Below are 16,882 nucleotides of genomic sequence, written 5' to 3' on the forward strand. Positions count from 1 at the left end.
GCACCGGCTGGCTGGGGCGGCACATGCCTCTTGCCACCAGCTCCGGTTTCCCCTCCCCTCCCCACGTGTGACCCAGGAGCCTCTGGGATGTCTCACATCCCCCAGGGATGCTTGGACATGCCCCCCCTCCGGCTGCTTTCCAGGGACTTGCCACCAGCTTTTATGCCCCTCGACTTGTTTCACTGCCCTGCAGCTCACCGTGAGACCTCACTTTTGCGTTTCTTCACCCTGTTGAGATGCCTGTTCCCGGGTCCCTGAACACACAAACCCTGCCGGGGAGCTCCCGAGGGCATGTCACACGTGGCTCCACATCCTTTGCCAGGTGCCACTGGGTTTCAGCGCAGGAGCCCCTGCTGAAGCTGGCACCTCTTAGCTCCCCCTCTCAGAGCCTCAGAAGGACAACCTGGGCACATTAGCCTTTCAGCACGTCTCAGAATAACCCCAAATAAATAAATAAACAAATAGCCAAAATACGATACTAAAACAAACCACTGCCTCCAAGATGAAGTATTGCCTTCGACACCCCACGGCCCTTCCACCCCTGTTACGGCCCGGCCCCACACCAGGACGAGGGGCAGCCCCATGAGGCCAAGCCTGCAGCCCCAGTGCCTTCGGCCAAGGTGCTCCAGGCAGTTTTCCACCCATTTCTGTGTCTCATGGGATTGGGATGGGGCACGGGAGGGAAGCACGAGGTGGCGGGAGTCCCACAGCCAAATCCACTGAAGCCTTGACACTGCCAGCAAATCCTCAAGGCTGGAAAACTGCTCTTCAGAGCTGGGGAAATGTCAGTTTCGTGATGAGAAAAGATTTCCATGTGCAATGATCAGAGCAGCGTTTTAAGCTGCCAGCTGTCGGCAGTGCCTGCTGAAGTGAGGCGCAGTCATGGCCTGAGGACCAGGGAGCCCTGGCTGTTTGGTGAAGCTGGTTGCTCTCAACCAAAAATGAACGTACCCCTCTCTGCCCCCCAGGGAAGTCTTCCCGGCCGCTGCGGGGTCCTGCCCTGCCTGTGGTCATGATAGCCTTGGAAATGTTGGACCCTGGTGGAGGCTCAGGTGAAGAGTCACTTGCCGTGGCGCTGGTGAGATGCTCACATTGGGAAGAGGCATGAAGGGCTGCAGGAGGATGGGCACAGGGATGAGGAGGAAAGTCGGGAAGGTGCCTGGCAGATCTTCCTATGATCTCTCATATCCAGGATGGGGAGGTGGAGGCCAACCCAAGGCAGTACTTTTCTCTCTTGAGCAGGACACGAGTTAACGTTTATGCGACAGACTGAAGGCATTTTAATTATCCAGTGAGCAGTTTGTAACCTTTGAGAGACTCGCTGGCAATGCCATTGGGGCATCCAAAGGAGTTAGGAGAGTTTCGGCTGGGCATGGGCTGGGCAGCGAGGCCCTGGGCGCCGGCTGCCTGCCCAGAGCTACGGAAAGGGCTCACAGGGAGGGGGCAAGGGCTGACGGCACTGAGAGGGAATGATTCAGACAACTGAGTTTTGTCATCTCCTACGTCTGAAGGAAAGAGAAGGTCATCACCATGTGTTTACGTAGCAATTTTCATCCTCCCCATTTACAGACTCTTTCTTAGGACGGAGAAAGACCGCTCTGCTTTCCAGGCCTGATCAGCAAGAGTCTGGCATTAAATGATTCTCTCTGGTGCTCACCTGCGCTGTATTTGTTAGAGATCCTCTGGGCCACAGCTCCAGGAGAAGCGAAGGACAGCGTCGCTACCTGAAACCTCCCCCCAGCTTCAGCACGAGCAGAGGATAATCTCCGGAGGTGGGATTCGGGCACAGCCCACCCAGCATTAGCATCCCTGGGTGTGGGGAAAGCAGCACGGCTCTCTCACGACCACAAGAAAGCAGCGTTTCAAACAGGAGCAGAGCTTTCTGGTATTTGCCTAGAAAATGTTTCTCAGTAGCTTTTTTTTCTATGCAACAGGAGAGAGAAATAATCTCCACATTAATCAATTAATAAGCAGCGGCAGCAAGAGCTCATGCCGATGGCAGATCTCAGTTAAGTGCGGTGGGTCGTGCAGATTTTTGACTAATGGGCCACATTAATTCCCAAATCGTCTCAGCCCGGCTGGATGGCCCTGGTGGAAGGGAAGGATTTAAGACAATTGCTGTTCCCACCTTAGGAAGCAGCTATTTACTGTTGTTACTGCACATCAGGGAATACTTTAAAATGCTCAAAATCTATCAGCCAGATTTTAACCTCCTTTAGTAGGGAGTGGGAAGTAGGTCCCGCAGATGTGGTGTAGAGCTGTCTGAGTTCACGCTGGAGCCTGGCAGGCAGTCACAGCCCTTCTCCAGCGCGTCTCAGATGGGGAGGCGCTCCCGCTACATACATCATGGGTGAAGTTCTTTGATGGCAAAACCTGAAAACCAGATTTAGGAGCAGAAAAGGGCAGGGCAGCTCCCCCCAAGAGAGCTTCTTGCCCCTTTTTCCCAAGGCTGGATCAGGTAGGTGCAGCTCTAACTGGAGACACGGGTTCTAGGACCCCTTCCAGGGCAGCATTTCTAACCGGGTGACCAGAGCTGCTGGGTCCTTCACTCTGATTTAGTTGTACAGTACACGTGCTTGCGTGCATGGAGGGATGCAGAGGACCTCGCTGTCACCTCAGATGCTGCCCCCCCTTGCCATCACCTCCAAACACAGCGAACATGCAACATGCAGCTGCTCTCTTGCCTGAGACCAGCCATGGTCCAAGGACCAAACCATTGTGTCGGACATAACCCCAGCTGGACCCCATGAGCCCTTTCTGAGTGACCAGACCGCACAGCACAGTGTTGCAGAGACGCTCTCGGCTGCAAGAGGAAGGCGAGCGGCGTGCCCAGGAGCAAGCCACCTCTCTTCCAGCCGTGCTGCCAGCAGCGGGGGCAGAGGTTGGCGTGGGAGGTGCTCAGGCAGCACCCAGTGTGGGACGGGGAGGAATGCAGAGCATCGGTGGTACTCAACGATGCTACGGATGCCCTGGGAGAACAAGTAACAGCACTTTTTTCAGTGGTACCACTAGCTGATCTCTCTGTTCAGCCTACCCAGGAACTCCAGGGATCTCTGCCATTGGCATCCCACCAAAGCAGCTGAACGTGGCTTCTGGGCTCTGCCCCTTGCCCTCCCAGGGCAGCGCACGGTCCAGGACAGGCAGGGAGCACAGGGGACCGACCGCAGAGCATCCGCAAGGCGGCTCAGGCAGCAGGGAGGCAAGAAGAGAAACGAGGATTCCCCCAGCCGTGCGTCTGCTTCGGAGGGCCCACAGCACGTGGAAAGGCAGCACCTCCCCTGACCCCCCAAACCTCCCAACCAGCTTGGCTTTGCACCAGGGTACAGTGGTTGTTACTTCCCCAAAACACACTGGCACTTACCCGAGGCCTCTATGGGCTCAAGACACTGAAAATAAAAGTCACTATTTCTTAAATGTGGAAGAGGTACAATGGGGGCACTCTGGACACAACGTGAATTCTTTGCAATCGGGCTGACAGTGCTGGACTCGCCAGGCAGAAAGATAGTAAAGAAATGAAAATTATCGCTCCTCCCCACACCCAAAACCACAGACGCACACAAAACCAAACCCCAGGTCTCCAAGAGCTCACACTAGCACTCCCCTAAGGCTGTTTCGCCACCACTCAGCCTGCCCACAACACGCTGATGGCTGGAATAAAGACTGGAAAGGCTTTCCGTAACTAATACGGAAACACACTGCTGTCTACTGAAATCTTTATACTCCAGCAGACAACTATTACAGCACTATAGCTTTTCTTCTTCTTGTGTTTATCAGCACAAACACATGCTTTCTCTACAGCATTTCGGACATCCCTGTCTTTGGTTTACTGATACCAGGGTGATGGGCACACGCTATTGCCGTGGTTTCTCACAGCGGGACCAGTACAATCTCAGATGACTGGTGACAAGGACATCAAGCACAAGTAAGAGAAATTCTCAGCACTTGGAAGTTAGAGTCTGTTTTCTTTTTAAATTAATACCACAAACCTTGCTGTTAATTTTCTTAAATTCACAAAACCAACAAATCAGGCAACCCTTCTTGGACACTCACACTTCTCAGACAGTTGTCTTTTCCATGTCCTATGGGAATAAAAATTGCAGTTTATTTATGACTGGATTATTTTTCCTTTCTAACACAAGCACCTCAAATTTTCCTTTGCCATTTGTCTTTTGTTCTCACTGATGCCCAATAAATCAAGAATGTATGTATGTGAAAGTGAAGAACTGTCTCTTAATGATTTTAGACGAGTACAGAATTTCAAGACGGTGCAAACGCCGGGCATGAACCCCCAGCCTTCAGGACCTCTTTCCCACAGCCTTGTAGCCTACTTCTGAGATGTAAACCTCTACGAAGTGCTTCTAAGACGTTCTGGTATAAAAGGCTACTGTTTTGGCTTAGCAGCCCGTTATGCTGCAATAGGAGGTACGTGCACAGGGATCAGACAGGTCGTTTGACAGACGGGTATCCCAGCATTTCTACCCAGGCAAGAAGCCACAGCAGGGCCAGGGAAATCGCTCTTGGGAGAGAGTTACCAAACCAATTTTGTTCTGCCCTATGGAACCAAAACAGAGAATTTAGATGGCAGGTGTTTCTGGCTCATGTGAAGGCCGCTTTGCTGAAGACCCCAAGGGAGGAGATCAGCAAAGAGATCTTCTTTCAGCAGTTTTACGAAGATGATGTGTATGTGCCCCTTTCAGCAGGAACAGACATTTTACTAGAAGCGGAAAAAGATTACACGGGTTTTGTCTTAACTGCACGCTTTGTCTACCTGACACAATGCCGTCATTCAAAGGGCAGAGACCGTCAGACCACAAATAGTGCCGTAAAAACAAAGACTAGTATTTCAGTTGTAAAATCATTTTTTATTGTTACAAATATACATATGAATAAAATCCCTTCAACCTGTAATGTAAGTGGGTAGCTGTGAAATTTGCACCCCCTCCCTCAAAAGCTGAAATGTTTTTACAGATGTCGAACTATTTTTCTCGTAGAATTACACATTGAAAGGAAGCTAATATGCAGACAGAACTGAGGAAGGCCTCTAGAAAACAGCAATATTAATAAAATTTCAATTGCCCTCATTCCAATCAACTATATACATTAATATATGAATGTTGGAGCATACCATGATTATAACGTCATCCAAATCCTCCTCCGTTGTGCTTTTTGACAGTACACAAATGTAAGCGTTGGAGCTTTATGTACAGTACGAGAACAGGAAGAAAGAAGCTCCCGATGGGAGAATGTAAAAACCATACCCAAGCATTTAATATATATAATCTATACAAATTATTTTATTAGTGTGCTCTTTTAATATAATTACAATGTGCAATTGCATACCGCAAGAATATATTTATAGGTAAGTCACGTGCAGATTTGACACATTTACATTCAGCGGTACAACACGTTACCTGCATTAATATAGAATGTTGGAGCATACCATGATTATAACGTCATCCAAATCCTCCTCCGTTGTGCTTTTTGACAGTACACAAATGTAAGCGTTGGAGCTTTATGTACAGTACGAGAACAGGAAGAAAGAAGCTCCCGATGGGAGAATGTAAAAACCATACCCAAGCATTTAATATATATAATCTATACAAATTATTTTATTAGTGTGCTCTTTTAATATAATTACAATGTGCAATTGCATACCGCAAGAATATATTTATAGGTAAGTCACGTGCAGATTTGACACATTTACATTCAGCGGTACAACACGTTACCTGCTGTACAGTGTATTAGTGTGAGACAGTGTCCAGTTAATTTGCTTTGCTTTCTAAATGCCCTAATGCAGGGCACGCTGTAGCTGCTTCAGAGAAATTCAAGTAGAATACATGAAAGAATCACTGGCTTTAGCAAAGGCATGGAAAGGAACGTCTGCATTGTACGGAACAGAAATTAAGGACCGAATCAACGCCAAGTGAGTGCACTGTAAATCACGATTGGAAGATCAGGTTTTCTGCATGGAAATGTACCTGTGGTGAAAGAGCAGCTGGCTAGAAGGGCTGTTGATTGCTGTACCCTGATTGTTATAAAAAGCTCTTGTGCTACGAAGCACTTGTATTGATTGCTAAACAAAAATAAAATCTTTATCTGCTTCTTCGCCAGAGTCACTGGACTTGCTTCCCTGATGGCCGTCTTTACTTAAGGACCTCTGCTTCAGTTCCTGGAACTCATGAGACTGCTGCCCAGGGCTTCTTTTCGCAGCTGTATAAAACAGAAATAGGTCTTACTAATGATTGTAGAAGAGAGAGGAAGAAAATTAATTAAAAAAAAAGTCATTCATGCACACAGGACCTGCTCCTGCTCCCACTGAATTCATTTGCACTAGTGGGAGTACCACAGGCCCCTTAATTCTTCAACCCGGAAAAAGGTGAGAGAGAAGAGAGAGAGTTTGGGCAAACTTTATTCCACTGTTCGTCGGCAAGCAGGCAAACCTGAAATATGAAACTCAGTACTTCACCGTGACATGGATAAACATTACAGTTAGAAACGGCCTAGAGACTTTCTTCGCATCACACCACTTCAAAACCAGAACAGCACTCTCTTTTTTTCAACTGGGCTGGATCTCAGACGATGCACTCCTGACTGCTCAGGTGGACATCCTCGCTGGGCACCCCTCAGACCAGTGGCGCACGTCCCAGGCAGGCCTGTCTCCCTAGCAGGACGCATTTATATTCTCCCTTTTGACTCAGCAGCTTTAATCAGGACAGATATTCACCTTGGCATCCAAGTTACTTGAACTGCTGCTCCCTGCCCCACCAGCACTGCCAGGTCCCGATGCCCTCCCTGTTCCCTGATGGGGGGACACCCACGGCTCTGAGCCCAACCTGCATCTCTTCCAGCTGAGACCACGGGCTCTGCACCTTGCTGTGGAGAAAGCAGGAGGACATACCCACTTCCCATGATCTAAATGCAAACAGTACCCATTTTGTTTGCCCAGCACTCTAAAATCTCGGTAAGGCAGGGGTTTTCCCCAAACCTATAAGCTCTGAAATAAATTGGAAAGAAGGTTGTAAAACCTTGTTAAGATTTCTGGTCTAACCAGTGGTCTACAATTGCTATGGTAACAAGAGAGTTATTATACACATCAATGGGGGTGATGTTACACAAAGATTGATAGCTTTAGAAATCGCATACTTCCAATTAAAATGAACCTCTAAACACACAGTAGCCCTTAAATGTGACTTCGTTGCAAGTCATCTCACTTCACCCCCACAAAATTATATGTTACAGTTACGAATCTTCTTTGCTCCACCATTTCAGATAAGGATGTCTGGCTTTGGTTCGCACTCATCCTTGTGCCTGTTCACATTTGTGCATGCTGCTCTTAACAAGGCACCAGCAGCCATGGTGGCCATGAAGCACCACCTCTCCTTCCCTGTGTACCGCTCACCTATAGCCTCACTGCCACACGGGACAGCCTGCCCTGTCACCACCGTGCAGCTCCAGCCACAGCAGGGGCAGACAAGCAGCAGGCTGTCGCTGACGCATCTCCGTGGCCGTTTCAAATTGTGCCAGGCTGTGTTAGGGTCTGCCAGGAACGTGGAAAATGAAGAGAGGAATCCCGAGGGAGCCGATGCTGCCGAGCTGCTGGGGCAGCCTCAGCAGGGATGCTCCCTGCATCCCTGGGGATACAGCACGACTCCCCAGGCAGCGCTGGTGCATGCCAACAGGCTGTGAAACAGGGGACAGAAAGCTCTGGCCCGTTTTTGTTTCACACAGACATTGTCCAGTTCTGGATCTCTGCCATGATGAAAGCAGAACGGACACATCCAGCACATGCCTTGCGGAGACCCACCTCCCCACACATGGCACATTTGCTACTCAAATAGTTCTCCCGAGTCCAAAATACCTGTTTCCTTATTTGTGCTAGCCAAAATATGGGAGGAAACAAGAGCCAGCAGCTACACGCTCGCTGCATTCTTATCCCGGCTTTGCAGGTTGTGAAAGAAGAGGAAAGGATTTTGAGAAAGGTTTATAAAGCTATTTAATGGAATCGGAGAGGATTAAGATACCTAAATTCTGTAAAAAAAATTTAGGCATTTCTACCTTTGCAAACACCACTGCTTTTCAAAGAAATAGGTGCCTGGAAATTTTGAGTCGTTCTTGATACTTACAGCTCCTACTAATTACATGGCCTTTGTTTGAGCCTCCATTCACTCTTCAAACAAAACCCAGAACACATCCTGCAGCAGCCATTTTATTTATGGCCTGATAAATCGAGACAGGTGGTTTGCCCCCAAAATACCTGAGAAATGTATCAGGCATTTAAGTCCACATACTGCAAGCAGGCTTCTGCCACAAGAGCTTACCCTTGCCCCGAGGAAACCATACACAGGTGACCTGCATAGATCTGCGGCAGCATCTCAGTTTTTGAAACTTACTTTATCAAAGAGATTTCTTAGAACAAACTAAAATATAATAATTTGATTATGATGGGGAGGAGAGGCTCCATGTTTGGGTGGACTAAGTTTGATCTACAATATGAAAAGGAAATCAGTTTGGGCCGAGGATGTTACATAAGGGATACATGATGTCTTATAAATAGAAAAACTGTGGGTAAATGTAATTGCATAAGATGTTCAAATACCTCACTAAAATACTTCAGGAAAAAAGTAATTTTGATTCATTGTTTAAACAAACCAGGTAAGAGGTAAAGGGAAGCATGTAAACATGTACCATTTGAGAACAGAAGCTTTTATATTTTAAAAACACATTGATCAACCAAACATTTTTATAGCAAACTCATTCAGTAGGCTGTAAGTCAAAACTGCTCTTCAGGAAGTGCGGCTTAAGCATGCAGCACAGTGCTGGGTTTGGGTTCTTTTGGTGTTTTTTTGTTTGTTTATGCAGCTGAAAAGCAAAGTACTATGTCAAAATAAGCTGATTTATCCAGTTCTCAAATCGTTTTGTGAGCGATGTACTGAAACTGGCACTAACAATATTCAGGCTGAAGTGTATTTTGAAATACTTCAGTGCACGCATCTGGAAAAGGAAAGATATGTAAGCACACAAAGCAGTGGATAGTCTACCTGCAGCGTACTTACACGGCAGCGTGCCGGCGTCACTGCAATGAGCAATCACGGTTTGTAATGAGCCCTCTTCTGCAGAGGGGCTGCAGGTGCTATATGGTACTGGTCACTGGTGTTGCCATGAAGGAAAAATGCACCTGCATTTCTCATCTGGACATTTTTTCACACCATATAGTTCCCATGCGGGCAGAAAGATAATTAGCATCCCATGAGATTTTTACCTTTCTCATAATCCAGTGACAAACCCACACCCTTTTGTGGTTTCTTTGCTATTACAGTTTCTTAGCGATTGTTAGTGCCAGTTATGAAGCACCGTCTCGATGAAAAATGAAAACTTCTAACCAGAAGTTGGCTGTGCCTTCCTCTGCCCAAGCACATTAGCTTCCTCTTCTGCACTGGTAGAATACTGCCCCGAAGTGGTTTTCACGCTGCCGGATGGCTTGGCACAGTCATGAGCTGTATCTCTCTTTTGACAATCTCCTGTTTGCTCTAGCAGGGAAAAGGATTCATTTATTCCCTCTAAGCTGTTCTGTAGGCCCACATATAGAAAGTAAATAAATAATTTCACTTATCCATCCCGTTTAATCAATTGTTCAAAGAGTAGTAGTCAATATGCCAGATGCTTGCTTAAATTTAGTCCAGATAGTTGTGTATGTTGGTAACTGCAGCCCGATCTTACAGGTACGCCGTGTAAAGAGGTGTATTTTGAGATTGTCCAACATAGTACAGTTAAACTCATTAACATAAAGCAATTTTATAATCAAGTATCATCTAATTTGCAGCTTTCTTTCGCAGGAGATACAATTTTGTTTACTAACTTAGGCAGATTTGCAGTGATTTACCAGTTGCAGAAATAAACTGAGCATGCTAGCCTGAAAGGCGGCAGAAAGCAAGGACAGAGGAATGACTGAATGAAGTAGAACAGTAATAAATAAAAAGGCAAAACTGAAAAAGAACAAAAAATAAAAGAAACAGAATTTACTCTTTCCTGAACAATTTTATGCAAAGCATAGCAGCTCCATAAGGACCTGGAAACCCCATTTTAGCCATTCTAAACTATTATTGATAAAATTCGTACAGTGCAATGTAGTGGCAACTAGAAAACCCTGTGTTTGTCCAAGTTGTCTGTGGAGGTCTAAGGTAGCAAGGAGTGGGGAAAGCACAGCATCTGACCCCTTTTGTGTAAGGATTTGCAAACAGAAAACATGTTTTAAAAATAAAGTGATCGTCCCTCTCCTCATGTGACAAGCACAAGTTGCAAAACCTTGTCAAATCTCTGCTGTGTTAGAGATTGCTGTAACACAAAAGAATTGTAGTTACAATCCCATATTCCCTGCATCTCCAATATGTCCCCTCTCATGACAGGGAGATGTAGAAGGCATATAGTACAGAAATGGTGAGGTTAACCTCAAGTTGAAATGTAGCTGCAACAAGTCCTATTACATTGTGTTTCTCTAGTTATGTAGTAACAAGTTCTCTCTCGCAGTCTGGTGAAAAGCTGGTGAGAAAACAGGGACTCTAGCGTATGCAGTTAGCAGACAGCAGCTCAGAGAGTCTGTCGTGGCAAGAGCCTTTGACTGCAACCATTCTCAAGATGATGGCACCAGTGTAGCGAGTCTGATCCCTAAGCTGTAGCCCAGTTCACCTGTCTCAACACAGGCTCTGATGGGACTAAAGGCAGGAGAATAAACAGGCTCTATTCTGCCTTGCAGCCCTCATAATGCCACAGCCACCGAGAGGCACTTCAGACACCCTGCTGTCTTTTCCAGACCCTGAACCACAGACTGTGGCTGCTTTTAGCAGTCCACAGCCATGGACCATCTGAACCCTCAGCTCTTTCCAGACACAGGAGAGGTCCTTGGGTGTGTCGTGTCCTGCTACTTCTACGTAATTCAGTGAGATTGTGGTGGTTCTGCTGGGCTACCTTTATGGCACAAGAGCAGCCCAACGGTATCATAAAGGTAGCTGAAGTGAGAGTCAAAACCTGTAGACAAAAACCCTACGTGTGCTGACATGTGGTCACCAAATGATAGCCACCACAGCAACAATTTTCCATGCAGAGAAACACCCAGACTGTGAGGTAAGTTGTTTCATAAAGGAAATGGTAGTTTTAGGAGAGAAAGGGAGAAGCTTCTCAAAATATACGTCTGGACCATCCTGCTTTGGGGATGGCTTCGCTCCTCCTCTCATCTAGAGGGTAACAGTGGGCTCTGTGGGCAGCACAACTGCTCAGTCTTCACAACCCAGTGTTACGTATCTGCCTTGACTTGTTTGCCCCCATCCTACACTATGAAAAACTGCTGGCAGAGTGTGAAAGGGCACCCCTTTATCTCACAGCTTAAGTGATGGGAATCACCTTGGATGTCTTTCTTGAGGAGAGTCACAGGAAGGAAGAGGTCTCACCCCCAGATTTCAAATGTTGTCATTTGTGTCAGCTAACACCATGCTCAGCAACATTTCTGTGACTACTCCTCCACGTATCCTATGCTATCAGAGGAAGCCTTAGCTCTTCTAAGAGCCAACTGTGGGCAACGAAACGCATCAGCAAAAGTAGAAATCCAGCGCACACATGAAAAGCAGCAAAGACAAGGCAGCAGCCTACTGTTGTGCATAAAAGGTACCAACCCCTGCCCTGGCACACAGAGACTCATTGCCCGAGGAGGAGGCGAACTCAGTCACACGCAGCGACCCCACAGAAAGGAGGAGTACAAACAGAGCAACAGGCTGGCTGCAAGGAACAAAGTTGTGGCTGCTCCCCTGGAAATGTGCTGAACCACAAAGCTGCATTTCACATTATTGTGTGTGACCAATACCAATCAGCATCTCGATTCAGACAAGCTAAACCATAATATACACAACACAAGAGTCCCTTAATTGTTCAGCTGCATCATTAATACCAAGGGATTAATCCTTCACTTGGTTTGATCAAAGGAAGAAAATATAAAGCACCAACCCAGGGGTGGAGGAGATGAGGAACAGGTGACCAGATACACTTTCCTTGCTCCTTTTTCCTCCAAATGAGTAACCCTTTTCCCTTCCCAGTGAAAACAAATCAGGGGACAATGACACATTGAATTCTAGTAGAAGACAAGCACGCTGGAACAACAGTTACACCAACACTCCTACCTTCTTGAGAAAATGATCTGACTGAGGGGCTGCTCTGACCATCCTTTTCTTTATCAGAAGGAATTTTCTTCAGCACAGGTGGAAGGAGGGCAACTTTTGGGGAACTGGGGCCGGAGGGAGACTCCGGAGCATCCTCTGTGGAGTACCATGAACAAAAGGGTGAGAAGTTATATTTGCGCTGTAGCTCACAGAAATGGTGCTGTTATGATGGGCCAAACCTCAACACGATACACAAACAAGAAACAGCTAGAATCTGTGTCAGAAAAAGAAGGATTCAGGAATTTACATTATGTCAAGAGAACGCACGATGGCCCTCAGTCCAGGTGAAAGAATTTTAATAGCCAAAGCAAAGATCTGAATTTCAGCATTTTTAACGTGTACTGCTATTGTAGCAGAAACAGAAATCTGATGGGACCAACTGAATTTCCTGCAAGACATAAGGATGCAATTTGTAAAGAACAGCTGAAAATTATTTTGGATGGATTTTTGGTAATATTTGTTCTATTTATATTTTTATTGTCCTGAAACATAATGAAATGATCAATTTAGATGTCCTGTTTCACAGTTATAAGGCGTAAAAGTGAACCAGGGAAACAAATTTCATAAATAGCCTACAGAACTCTGTACCTCCAGGAATAAATTGCCAGTACATAACATGATAGCATCTGCAAAGATTTTCTAAACAGAAGAAATACTTCATTTTCTAGACTGTGAGGAAATCTGGAACTTAAATTCAGATTCATAGTTTAAACCATCTGGATATCTTGTTTCTCTAAGAGGCTGGATACATGTTATGTATGGCAAGTTGACTACCATATTTACAGCCCTTACAGGAACAGTCCTTTTCAGTCTTACACTGGACAGCCTTCGTTTGGACAGTAGGGAAGTACAGCTACAATGGATTACTTAAACTGCTTGCATGTTTGCTTCCCAAGGAGTAAATAGTGGCATATGTACGCAACTGAGGAACTAGGAAGATACATTAGTACTGATAGAAAAAAAAAGGAACTCACAGTATCACCTGTATTGCATATTTGTACAATGAGTTAATTCAGTTGCATACTGGAAATTAATAGGAATTTATCTCTGTTGAGAAGCCACCACAAAGGAGTCAATCTTTTTACTTTCAGCACAGAAAAGTGATGACCTTCCAAACGCAACTTGATCTGAACAGATAGACCAATTCTTGGACCTTCTCCACGCTTTTGATGTGCCTGTGAAGCCAGTTGCTTTGGGAAGCTCGGCATCAACACATGGATGAGCACAGTGCTTGGCAAACACAGCTATATATTTCTGAACTAAAGCTGTTATGTGCTTTATTGAGGAACCACTTTCAGTCTTTGATAATTTGTGGACATCGAAGCTGTGTTCCTTTGCCCTCAGATTACTCGGCAAAAATTTGCTACCATTAGTTTGGCCATACCACTGGAAACAACAACAGGAGCAAGAGCGTAAATAAGATTATTGCTTGGCTTCTTAGTCACGTTGCCTGGGTGTGCTTAGCCAGCAGGTTGCTACAAGTACTAGGATAGAAGTTAGACTGCAACAGAGATGGTGCTGCTTTTACTGCCACCCGAGGAGCTGGCCTATTATGAGTAAATATTAATTACTCTCTGTGTTAAACCCACAGTATGCTCTCTCTGCAGGAAATAGGAGCTGGCAGAAACAGATAGCTCAGGTCTTTCTGATACCTAAGATTTTGAGATAACACACTGCCTATTTTACAGATTAAGCATCACCAAATAAGCCATGCTTTCCTATTGTATTCATCTTCGTAAGCATCTTACCCGACACGTCTCACTTTTATGACCATTTCTAAAATGGTCAATAAAATAAACTTAAAACCATCTAAAACCTGAAGGTGATTCTGTATTTGAACAACATTCTACCCACTGGAGTGCAGAGACTAAGTAATGCTCAGGTTACACATCAAGGGCAGGGAGGAGGCTGTAAAATCCCTCTGCCCCCTCGTCCTCACCAGAACTGACATCTTTCTAAGGTCAACAGTGAGTATGGGAAAAGCCTAGAGGTCTGCAAGCTCTCACAGATGGCTATGCTCACGTTTTTCAGTCATTAGCAATTAATAAGCTGTATTTGCCATAGCTACTGGGGGAGTCAGTAACTAGCATTGAATTCCCCTCAACTGCAGTAGCTGTACTTTGGGAAGACGGGGTTGTGACACTGGCCTATTAAATAGCGGACAGACAAATGTATGGGAGATCTGCTGAAATACTTCCCACTATTGGAAACCTTGAGATAATATCTGGGCAGGAGGTTAGGACAGAGCAGAAATTAATAGTCATTCTATTGGCAGTCTTGCAGGGTTATAAAAGCACAGTTACAATTATTTCCAGTCAAAAACAGTAAGGAAAGAAACAAAGGCAAAATGAGGAAAAAGAGTGTGAGAGTGAGTCGTGCGGTTTGTGCAAGTTACCAAGAATAACAGGCGTTTACTTGAAGGGCTAAGAGCAGCCTGCCAGAAAACCCCAAGGACTTTAGTATTTAGAGCCAGGTGTTTAGAGAAAATAGTTATTTTCGTCAGTGCTACTACAACAGGGCTTTGATGCTGAAGTAGCTTTCTATGCTCACCTTTTCCGTGAAAGCAGGATAACTCAAAGCAGCTCTGCCGCTGCTGCTATTGCTTCTCCTCAGGCTTTACTATTGTAGATCACAGATTAAACCATTCTTTAATTTGAATTAGGGCAGAGGGAGGTGGAAAAGAAGGATGCAAATCAAGAGCAAGTGACTGAAGAACCTGTCCCTCTGCATTTAACTTCTGTTCAGGATGTAGCCATGGGTGTCTCCCCCATAGCCCACACAACCACCACTCAGAAGTACCCAGCTGGGGATAATGAATGCCCAGAGAGCTCCTCACCAGTACGAGAGGCAGAGCGTGGTTTCTGTGGCACCGTGGGTCGTCCTGCCAGGCTGGGCTTTGTTGACTGCAGTGGGGGTTTTGGGCTGGTCGGTGTATTGGAAGAACTTCTTGCCTTTGCACCAGCTTCTGCCTTTGGTTCAGCTTTTGAATTTTTTTCTGATGATGCCGAGATGGAGTCACCTTTATTCGAGGCAAACCGACTCTCTGGAAGGGTCTGCTGGAGTTTAGGCACTAAAATAAATAGATACATAAAATAAAGTCTCCTGCAACACAGAAGGCTCTGTGCACAGATATGCTTGTGTGGAAAATACCATCATTAGCTCACATATCACTGCTGCATTGCTGTGTGAGTGTGTAAGAGGACCCCTAACATTTTATTCAAAATCACTGCAAGAAAAGCATCTAAACCCACTACTTCTTACACGTGCTAAGCTTCATAATTCAATTGCCTCAGAGATGATGGCAATCTCCCCCTTTCTAATACATTTGGGGTGATGGCTGGCTGGACCTTATTCTTCCTTCATATTTCTGGGAGCAGATGGTACAGCCTACCTGCTGAGAAAGCAGCGATGGATCAGTGGAAAAGGCAGCCTCTGGCTGTTTTGTGCCTCTACAGACAAAAGGTTGGGTATCCAAGATCAACAAAGAAATCCTGGCCCAGAAAATAAATGCCCAACGTGTGATCAGCAGGCTACATCTTATTATTTGTTGCTTTTAGTAAGCTCTAGAGGAGATTTTGAAACTTAGCTGAGATCAAAGTATTCTTTATATAATATTTTGATTTATCTAATAACACTGTATATGGATTACAGTTTCCACACATTAGCAAATTGATCAACATATTTATCCCAAACAAGGACCAAGGTATTTACAAGATTAAACTACACTGACTTCCAAGCAATAAATCAGTCCTATCTAGCTGTGCAAGTTGGTAGAAAGCCTGCTGGACTCTAGGTTGCAAACAAGCAAAATGCCTGCCCTACTTTCCTACTCTGCAGCTTTCAGAAGGTTGAAGGCTTGTACATAGCAGGTATAACGATAATCTTGGAACTTGTATGTTAGCTTGGGACTTTCACCAATTGTCACATCTTTATTCTCAGAAGAGAATTACAGACTAACTGAAATGCAGACTGGTAGCCTTGGTACTTGGCAAAGCCAAGTATGTGCGCACAGATGCTGACTTGACCTACCTACCTGCTATTCCCATTCAGAAATCCTACTTGTTACAAAAGTGCTGAGCACAGACATTTTAACGGCAGCGGGAGGGAGGGGAGTGTTGATATCGTTTGTCACAAGCCCATCTCCAATACCTTTTTCCAGCTTATGTAGCTGTTTTTCAGCCCAGCTGGAGTTAAACTCTGGCAAACCATAGAGAGTTGTGTGGTGCATATATATTTGTGCGAGTGCGTGACAGGGAGAGTTTGTGTCTGCATGCATGCAATAGACTTTCATGCTGCAAGCAAAACAGCAGGACACCTTCTCCACCTGTGAGTGTGTGCATACAAAAAAGCAGGCAACATCCAGACATGAAGCAAGGAATAAAAAAATCCCCTTATTCTCCTTCTGCACCACTATCTATAGTTCTCCTGTAGCAACATCCAGCAATTTTCCACTAACTCTCTTTCTTGCCTTCCTAACCTCAGGCCTGCTAATATTATTAGAACCCAGTAAGTTAAAATATATTAACCCAAACCAAAGATGAACTGTAGTTGCAACAGCGAAGAGCAGCCTCAGGGAGCTCTCAAGCAAGACTAGTAAAGAAAGAACTGACAGCTGGAGGCCAAAAGGAAGGGGCATGCACAGCGCAGTGAGGTGGGGGTGAAATGTGTCATATACAGAG

The 16,882-nt window shown here is 45.6% G+C and overlaps 1 protein-coding gene across 1 annotated transcript in view; it reads right to left on the minus strand.

Moving 5' to 3' along the window:
* Window positions 1-5,436: 5,436 nt before the first annotated feature.
* The window catches only part of CARMIL1 (capping protein regulator and myosin 1 linker 1), a 197,358-nt gene continuing 185,912 nt past the window's right edge, over window positions 5,437-16,882 (minus strand). The window contains exons 36-39 of the mRNA XM_009276689.2: window positions 15,040-15,273; window positions 12,165-12,299; window positions 9,381-9,527; window positions 5,437-6,210 (exon numbers count right to left, since the gene is read on the minus strand). Coding sequence (XP_009274964.1) covers window positions 6,074-6,210; window positions 9,381-9,527; window positions 12,165-12,299; window positions 15,040-15,273 — 653 coding nt within the window. The 3' untranslated portion in view covers window positions 5,437-6,073. The remainder of the gene's footprint in view (window positions 6,211-9,380; window positions 9,528-12,164; window positions 12,300-15,039; window positions 15,274-16,882) is intronic.

The sequence above is a fragment of the Aptenodytes forsteri genome, unplaced genomic scaffold (assembly GCF_000699145.1).
Source record: "Aptenodytes forsteri isolate BGI_AS27 unplaced genomic scaffold, ASM69914v1 Scaffold97, whole genome shotgun sequence".
In the NCBI taxonomy this organism is placed as follows: domain Eukaryota; kingdom Metazoa; phylum Chordata; class Aves; order Sphenisciformes; family Spheniscidae; genus Aptenodytes; species Aptenodytes forsteri.